General features: G+C 46.7%; 1 protein-coding gene across 1 annotated transcript in view; it reads right to left on the reverse strand.

Moving 5' to 3' along the window:
* Positions 1 to 277: 277 nt before the first annotated feature.
* Positions 278 to 9,228, reverse strand: part of LOC139276794 (zona pellucida sperm-binding protein 3-like) — a 25,792-nt gene continuing 16,841 nt past the window's right edge. Inside the window, exons 3-11 of the mRNA XM_070894796.1 lie at positions 2,957 to 3,269; positions 1,848 to 1,963; positions 1,652 to 1,755; positions 1,278 to 1,455; positions 1,060 to 1,180; positions 898 to 989; positions 664 to 815; positions 441 to 575; positions 278 to 366 (exon numbers count right to left, since the gene is read on the reverse strand). Coding sequence (XP_070750897.1) covers positions 278 to 366; positions 441 to 575; positions 664 to 815; positions 898 to 989; positions 1,060 to 1,180; positions 1,278 to 1,455; positions 1,652 to 1,755; positions 1,848 to 1,963; positions 2,957 to 3,269 — 1,300 coding nt within the window. The remainder of the gene's footprint in view (positions 367 to 440; positions 576 to 663; positions 816 to 897; positions 990 to 1,059; positions 1,181 to 1,277; positions 1,456 to 1,651; positions 1,756 to 1,847; positions 1,964 to 2,956; positions 3,270 to 9,228) is intronic.

The raw sequence follows: 9,228 nt of genomic DNA on the forward strand, positions 1-9,228 counted from the left end.
AAGTGGGAGTGGGATGGGCATGATGACCAGTTTTCTGCAACATCTTGATAGCAGGAGCAGCAGCACTGGGAATTTTTTTTTTCTTTAAAATATAAAAATAGATACAGAAATACATGTTAGTGGAATTTAAGAGGGGTCTCAAGCAAAAAATGTTGAGAAACCCTGATTTATACAACTGAAGTTCAAACCACCAAGATCAATTTAATCAAGTCATTTTTCAAAATTTATTACACCATTATTTGACAAGTGATAGAAAAGCCTAATTCAGAGAAAGGATTCAGTTGTGTTTCCTGAAGAGGAAGGCAGCCACCAGAGCAGCTGAGATCAGGGCCCCAGCTGCCAACGTCACAACCAAAAGCACCTCACCTGCAGAGAATGAGAAGCCATTGGAGTCAGGAGTCACAAAACTGGATTTGGGTTTGAATAAAATCAACTCTCACCTGGAGAATAACTCAGAATCTCCTCACGAGTCTCGATAGCTTCACTTCCCACCGAATGAACCAGGTCCGTCAGATCAGCATCCAGAATGATCAGGGGTCCGAGGGAGGCATCACCCTCCCACACTGGCTCCGATTCTGCAACAATTCATTCCATCCAGTTACAAACAAACAAACAAACAAACAAACAACAATAGCCCCAACACCCAATACCACCACAACATACCCAGCTCAGATAGGACCTCTCTCCTGCCCCTGGAGTGAAGTCTTCCTCCAGATCGCAATCTCAGGTCTCTGCAATTGCCCCCATCACAACAGGCACAAACCTCACTGGATCCTTCCACTAGGGACAGGTCCAATTCAGTCACCAGGGACCATCTAAACAAGGAAGCAAGTCATTGGTCAGAATGCATCCATGCCAAAAAGAAAGGCTCACCATTCTTGGTTAGATTTCACTCACCGGTTGGCTGGCTTCTGGAAGGAACAAGCTTTGTTGACTGAATCTGGCCTTTGATCTGCTGCAGCTACTTTCAGGTGGCAAGTGATGAAGATCTGCAGGAGACACATGCACGAGTTACTCAGTGTCAAACGCTCACTGTCTCAACATCTGGTCTCCTCTTACCAAGTCCCTGTCATCCTCAAAAAAGCGGAATGCATCCAGCTTGAACTGAAGTTTATCCAGGTGATCTCGCGGTGACACGAAGGAAGAAAAGGAGTCTTCGTCTCGGCTGTCCAACAGGCAACTGGAAAGAGGGTCAGAAAAAGCTGCATCATTAAGAATGGATTCCCTCCGCCAAACAGTTATGAGAGTGACTTATGCAGCCCAGATAAAGACCTTACCCGTTGAAGTCAATAATGTTGTATCTGGGGGTGGAGTCCTGGTCTGGGCTCAGTGTAGCTACACAGTGGTCAATGTAGACCTTTAGTGGCATGTGGTTCATGGTTAAAACAGAGGCCTCGATGTGAATGAGGTCACCCAGGTGGTAGATATTGGAGGCACGCTCTGCATTCCAGTCATCTGGAACACACCAGAGAGCGCACTTTGGGTTAAATACATACAATGACAGTGTAAATAGCACAGAAACAGGCCATTCAGCTAACTGGTCTATGCTGGTGTTTATGCTGCACACAAGCCTCCTCCCACCCTTCATCTAACTCCATCAATTCCAAGGAACAGGTAAAACAGGCATGATAGACAATTGACGATCACTTACCGGTCATCAGACGCAGGAAAAATGACAGATGTCCCTCTGCCCCCTTGGTGGAGGAGAATGGGACCCAGGTGGGCTTGATTGCATTACTGCTCACTGTCCTCTTCCTGTGGGAAGGAGCAAGGCCAGCTTTACTTCCAATTCACAAACCCCCACCACCCATTGGATGAAAGGAGAGCCTGTCAATCATCCACCTTACCTGGGATAATGACACACAATAGGGACAACTGCTCCACTGGTTCTCACAATGACTCCTCCAATGTGGCTCGGCCTGTAGTACAGGTGGGTGGTGTAAGTCAGCAGGTCATCAGTCATCTGGGAGAAAATATGATCTGGTTAGGGTCAGGTACAGAGCAGGGGAGTTATCCTTGGGACAAGAGAGCAGTGTTTAAAGAAACACACGTCGCTTCATAGTTCTGCTAATTAACTAGAGCCCCAGCCCTATCCAAAAACATGTTGAGATATTGTAGGCCAGTGGAAGGAAGCCTGAATTAATGTTGATGCATTTATGCAAGTACCCTTCATACAGTAAAATATTCCAAGGCACTTCACTGACAGATCAAACAAAATTTGGCAACTAGCCACACACATATAGGTAGGTTTTAATGAATGTCTCAAACAGATGGCATGGTAGAGAGGCAGAGGGATTTAGGGAGGGATAACTGCTTTGGTTCTCATGTTCAATAGTCACTTATGGTAAAGCATTCCAACAATCTTGGAGAATTCCTGCAAAAGGATTGTCATATTTCCTCAACCATTTCACTAGACTCTCTGAAGGCACCGCAACTGGTTGAAAAATACCTTAAACTTTCCCCAAGGCACTCTGCAAAATGAACTTCCAAATATTCAAGTAATTTCCCCAGAATTCATTCTATAAAGGGTCCAAAACTGCAAAGAACCCCAACTGGGACTCAACCAATCTCTCAAATCAAGACTAAAGCACCCTACATATAAAATAGTGCTTATTAATCTGCCCTTAACCATGTAGCTACAACCCTTCATCTCACACCCTCCACTGCTCAAAAGTCAATTAGCCTTGTACTTCAGTCCAGATGCCTAGTTTTGATTCAATCAAAATAACTTAAAAATCAGGAAACAAAACCTCCACAAGTAACCCTTCAATAAGATATTCTTAACATGAAGTCCAATCAAAACTATCATAAATGTTAAGTCAATTGATCATTACAGATTGCATAGCACAGAAACATACCATCCAGCCCAGCTGGTCTATGCTAGTATATGCTCCACACAAGCCTCCTCCCAGGTACCTACTGCTTGCAGAAGGTTTTAGGTCAAGAATCACATTACCTTTACTGTGCTGTCACATTCATGGAGCCCATAGTGAAATAGGACAGTGTGGTTCTGAGAGTAGACCCCAGTTGGCCAACAACCTGTTGACCCCAAAGTCAGATCAGCTGCTTTAATCAGGTGCCTGGTTCCAAATAAATCCATCTGTACACTGACCAGCAGGTTCTGCTCTCCACACTGCACCATCACAGTCTGCAGTGGAGACACACTTCGCCCCTCAGATTTACTGAAACCAGAACCAAAAGCTGGGCCTGGAGGGACATGAGTGGCCTTCTCAATGCTCCATGGGAAGTCCCAGTTTCTAAACCACTGCCTAGTATCAGAGCAACAAACAGCTCCAATCAAAACCAACAGAGGCCCCAAACCCTTCACTAGTTGCCCCATAATACAAACTACTGCAGCTCAACTGTGCTCTGTGGGGAGCCCCCTGATTCCCTTTTATACACACAGCCTGCCGTCACCTGAAAACAATTGGAGCAGGTGTGGCTAAACTAAACCAATAATCTTACTAATTGGTTGCTTCCAGAAAGTTTTTCACACAGACTGGGTCAGTGATCGGGAGATGCTCCAGGCTGGAGATTATCTGGGTCTATGAAAACAAGACAAGTTCAGCTTTTGTTTTTTGATGAAATTAAGATTTACTAAAACAGAATATAATGAAAGATACATGTACAGCCCCCTAAAGAACATACATTCTATTCAAACAATGTAAATGTAATCAATTTCAAATGATAGTGCTAGATTTTATTAAGTGTGCCGAGAACAGTTAACTGAAAGAATTCTGGTTACATCTTCATACCATTGCCCGATTCCGCAACTGCCTCACCTCATCCGCAGCTGAAACCCTCGCCCAAGCCTTCATAATCTCTAACATTGGCTATCCAATGCTCTCCTGGCCAGCCACCCATCTTCCACTCTAGAGAAATTTGAGATCATTCAAAACTCTGCTGTCGTATTCCAACTCGCACCAGTAACACCTTGATTTTAAAATTCTCCTCCTTGTCAGACAGGTCAGGCTGGAGCACTTAAAGCATTATCGGGTCCTGCTCTCGTCTGCCAAAATCACTCACCGCTCCAGAATCATTCCGGAATGTAAAGTTATTCTCCACTGCTAACCGTCTTTTTACTTCCCTCTCCCCAGTCTCCACCCTCACCTCTGACTATAAGTGTGAGGAGCTCATGGACTTCTTTGTCTCTAAGATTGAGACCATCTATTCGGCTGCCTCTGCCTCTTCCCTTCCTTCCTGTAGCCCACCGGGCCAAACTTCCTCTAAGGTAACCCCCTTCCCTAGCCCTGACCTCACATCCTTCTCCAGTTTCTCTCTGATCTCCCCTTATGACCTTTCCGAGCTCATCCTGTCCATGAGTCCCTCTTCCTGCTCCCTTGCCCCTATTCCCATCAAACTGCTGACCACCAACTTCCTTTTCTGGCTCCCATGTTAGCTGACATTGTTAATGGTTTGCTCTCCTCAGGTACTGTCACAATCTCCCTCAAATCTTCCGTCATCGCCCCTCTCCTCAAAAAAACAACCCTCGATCCCTCCTTCCTTGCAAGCTACTGCTCTACCTCCAACCTCCCTTCCTCTCCAAATTCCTTGAACATGTTATCGCTGTCATGTATTCAACTATCATTGTAACCCATGTATAAGCTGACCTAAGTTGTACACCTTGAGAACATTGTCCATAAGAGGCGGACTTGTGGGAGACACTCCTAACCTGGACTCTCAGGTATAAAAGGGGAAGCTCCACCCCCCTTCATCACTGGAGGTCTTGGTAATAAAGGTAACTGGTCACAGAGTGACCTTCTCCCAAGTATGGGCCTCGTGTGCATTTATACTGTGTAGTAAGGACATATCAGTCGCCTTCCATGTTTCCAGCAATTCCATGTTTGAATCCCTCCAATTCGGTTTCCGTGCCTGCCACAGAACCGAAACGGCTCTTATGAAAGTCACAAATGACATCCTTTGTGACTGTGACAAAGTCAAACTCCCCTCCTCGTCCTTCTTGACTTGTCTCCAGTCTTTGGCATAGTTGACCACTCTATCCTTCTCCAACACCTCTCCACTGCCGTCCAGCTGGGTGGGACACTATTTGACTGGTTACATTTTTATCTATCTAATTGAAGCCAGAAAATCACCTGCAACGGCTTATTTTCCTGCCCTTACATCATTACCTCAGGTGTTCACAAGAATTTATGCTTGGTCCCCTCCTATTTCTCTCATCTACATGTTGCCTCTGGGCTACACCATCTGGAAACACAGCATGAGTTTCCACATGTACGCTGATGGCACCAAGCTCTACCTCAATACCACTTCTCTCAACCCCTCCACAGTCTCTAAATTGTCAGACTGCTTGTCTGACATCCAGTTCTGGAGGAGCAAAAGTTTTCCCCATTTGAATATTGGGGAGACCGAAGCCATTGTTTTCGGTCCCAGCCACAAACTTTGTTCCCTAGACACTGACTCCATCCCTCTCCCCAATTCCTGTCTGAGGCTGAACCAGACTGTTCACAACCTCGGTGTCATATTTGACCTGAAATGAGCTTTCGACCGCAAATCCGCAGCATGACAGCATCTATTTCCACCAACGTGACATCGCCCGTCTCCACCCCACCTTAGCTCATCCGCTGCTGAAGCCCTCATCCATGCCTTTGTTACCTCTAGACTTGACTATTCCAATGTACTCCTGGCTGGACTCCCACATTCTACCCTCTTTAAACTAGAGGTGATCCAAAACTTGGCTGTCATGTCCTATCTTGCACCAAGTCCCGCTCACCCATCACCCCTGTGCTCGCTGACCTACATTGGTTTCCAGTTAAGCAATGCCTCGATTTAAAAATTCTCATCCTTATTTTCAAACCGCTCCATAGACTCAGCCCTTCCTATCTCTGTAATCTCCTCCAGCCCCACAACCCCCCAAGGTGTCTGTGCTACTTTAATTCTGCCCTCTTGAGCATCCCAAATTGTAATCGCTCAACCATTGGTGGCCGTGCCTTCTGTTGGTTAGACCACAAACACTGGAACTCCCTGCCTAAACTTCTCCACTTCTCTACCTCTCTTTCCCCCTTCAGGACACTCCTTAAAACCTACCTCTTTGAACAGGCCCTGCGCTAATTTCTACTTATGCGGCTCAGTGTCAAATTTTTATCGCATAATACTCGTGGGAAGTTTCACTATGTTAAAGTCGCTATATAAATACACATTGTTGTTCTTGTTGTTTTCAAATCCCTCCATGCCCTCGCCCATCCCTATCTCTGTTACCTCCACCAGCCCTGCAACGCTCCGAGATCACTGCGCTCCTCCAATTGTGGCCTCTTGCGCCTCCCTGCTTTCCATTGTTCCACCATTGGTGGCCGTGCCTTCAGCTGCCTTTGCCCTAAGCTCTGGAATATCCTCCCTGAACCTCTCCTCCTCTCTACCGTTCTCCTCCTTTAAGACACTGACGGAAGGTCATCGACGTTAAGTTCTGACGAAAGGTCATCGACCTGAAACGTTAACTGTGTTTCTCTCTCCAAGAATCTGCCTGACCTGCTGAGTATTTCCAGCAAATATCTATTTTTAGTTCAGATTTCCAGCATCCACAGTATTTTGCTTCTGTCCTCCTTTAAGACGCTCTTTAAGACCTACCTCTTTGACCAACTTGTTCTAATATCTCATATGTGAGTCTGAATCAAAGTTTGTTTAATAACGCTCATGTGAAGCGCCTTGGAACATTTGACGATGTTAAAGGTGCTGCCTATGTGGAGGTTTTTGTTGTTTTTAAAGCTGTACATGGACTCTTCTATAATCCTTTTTGTGCAAGAACCTAAAACAATTGGAGACTTGTTCAGAGTGAGATTGGATTCAGATCTCAACAGGTTAAACTGACCTACTGCCTGATGCAATTTGTAGTGAGCTGTTGAGGTCCAATAGCTGATTGCATGTGGAGAATTGGTCAAGTCTTGGTTTATTTTAATAAATCAATAGAGGTGATGCTGGATTGTCCCAGTTCCACCAACAGAGAGGCAACTACACAAGTGCCCCTCAAACTGAGGTGGCACCACTAATATAATTAAATATCAACACCTATTAAACTCGAGTGTACCGATGGGCACCACACGCTCCCTCTCTAGTGCCACCTGAGCATGGACAAGACCACGGAGGAGACACAGGAGTCAGAACGACTCCTCCCCACCTGCGGGGCGCACTCAGTCTGGGACTGTGAATGTCCGTCTTCGCCAGGCCCTGGGTCAGAGGTCAAGTTATTGCAGAATTTTCCTTCCCTCTCGATTAACATTGGAGAATCTTTTTCCAATTGATTTTCCCTCCACCTCCGTCCACAATTGCTGCACCCTGCCCCCATCCCCTGCCCCCCATGTCCACCCCTTGGCTCCTGATGCCTGACCCCTGATTTCTGTCAACCCGCCCGCCCTCCTAGCCTCAACCACAACCCCCGTCCCCTCACCTTTCCTCTTCAAATTGCCACTATCTGTCCCAGCACCTCGCCACTCGCCCTGCTCCCAGCTCCCTTCCCGAACACTCCTAACCAGCTGGCCATGCCCCCCCCTTCCCCTCCCTTGCTGCCCCACCCCCTTCCCTTATTCTGGGCCCTGCTCCCTCCCTATCCATCCCCTGCCCAACTGTCCTCTGCCACCCACTTACTCGGGCCCCGTGCCCTGATGCCCCAGCTCGGAATCCCGGTCCCTGACTCCTAATCCAATGGCTCACTTAAGACAGACAGGGTAGAACTGAACCAGACAGACAAGCATATCCCATGTTTGACTTCTTAACTTGACCTAAGCTTACTAATCTTGACCATGGTGCTGATCAATTAGCCTCAGTGTCTCTGGGTTATGGAAGGGGCGCAATGGTGAACCAATGACCCCTACTATAATGCCTTGCCTTGCTGATTAATTGCTTTATGGAGTGCTGTGGTGTGTTGTTCATCACCTTGACAGGAAGATATAGAGGAAGCTGGCTGTGGTTTATTGGGGGCTGTGCTCAGGTAGTGTGGCGTGGCTCCATTGGAGGGAGTGTCTCGATGTGCCATGTTTTAGTGTGACTATAATGGACAATCCATTTCTACACCCAATGAAAAGAAAGAACATATGTTGATATAGCGTCTTTCACAACTCACTGTAAAATTAATGAGGTATTTTTGAAGTGTGGTCATTGTTGCAATGGCGGTATCACTCCTCGGTTTAACGTCGCATCTGAAAGACAGCACCTCTGACAGTGCAGCATTCCCTCTGTTATACTCATAATAAATGGTCAGCCTGAGTACTGTGTGTAATGAGCAAGTGGAACCTTAACTCCTTTATTGTAGCTCCAGAGTGCAGGTACCTCGTGGATGACCTGCTTATATACTGTGCTCCCAAGGGATGCTGGGATCCCTTGGGACTCCAACAGGTGGGCCCTCTGGTGGACAGGTGTGATGCAGGTTACAAGGGGTTAAATACATAACACCCTCAGTACTGCATTGGAAGTATTGGCCTGGATTACCTGTTCATCTCTCTGAAGTGGGACATTTACCCATGACCTTCTGAGTCAGAGGCGAGTGTGCTACTCATTGAGCCAATGCTGATGTGTTGGGCCTCTATTTTGTATAGTCGGTCCCAGGGTCTCTATAGCGATCAAGAGAGAGAGTCTGGACTACCGGTGAACAACATCAGGAGAGATCTACTATTGTGATATATAACCCTACTCTATGAATGGATAAGGTGAAGGCGGTAACCCAGGCAGAGTGGCCAACTCTGCTTTGGACATATTCCTGGAGGTCCTCCAACCCACCCTACCACCATTAGTCATGCAACATGTCCATCCTGATTGGGTGATTCTTGACTCTCAGTCCATCAGCCTTTTTATCCCTTCTCCAATATTTTTATCATTAATACACAGAAGTGCTCAGGGAAAATGAAAAAGTCACAATTTGTTTCAATGCCTCTGTGATTGTTCTGTTCACAGCAGTGTGCTGGAGATCAATCTTTATTTCCTGGTGACTCCAGAACAATCCTGGAGGGTTGGCAACTCTATATCCAGGGCGGGCCAGTTTTACCCCTCACTCCAGACACTCCTTGTGAGCTGAGAGAGTGAAGCCGACCATTTTGGTATCGGTTTTGATTGTGAGTTAGTTTTGTGCAGTGGGTCAATGGTGTAAAGTGGGTTGAGGCTATCCTCAAATTTATTTCTGAAAGAGCGAGACGAGAGCGAGAGCGAGAGCGAGAGCGAGAGCGAGAGAGAGAGAGAGAGAGAGCGAGAGAGCGAGAGAGCGAGGAGAGCGAGAGAGCGAGAGAG

The sequence above is a fragment of the Pristiophorus japonicus genome, chromosome 12 (genome assembly GCF_044704955.1).
Source record: "Pristiophorus japonicus isolate sPriJap1 chromosome 12, sPriJap1.hap1, whole genome shotgun sequence".
In the NCBI taxonomy this organism is placed as follows: domain Eukaryota; kingdom Metazoa; phylum Chordata; class Chondrichthyes; family Pristiophoridae; genus Pristiophorus; species Pristiophorus japonicus.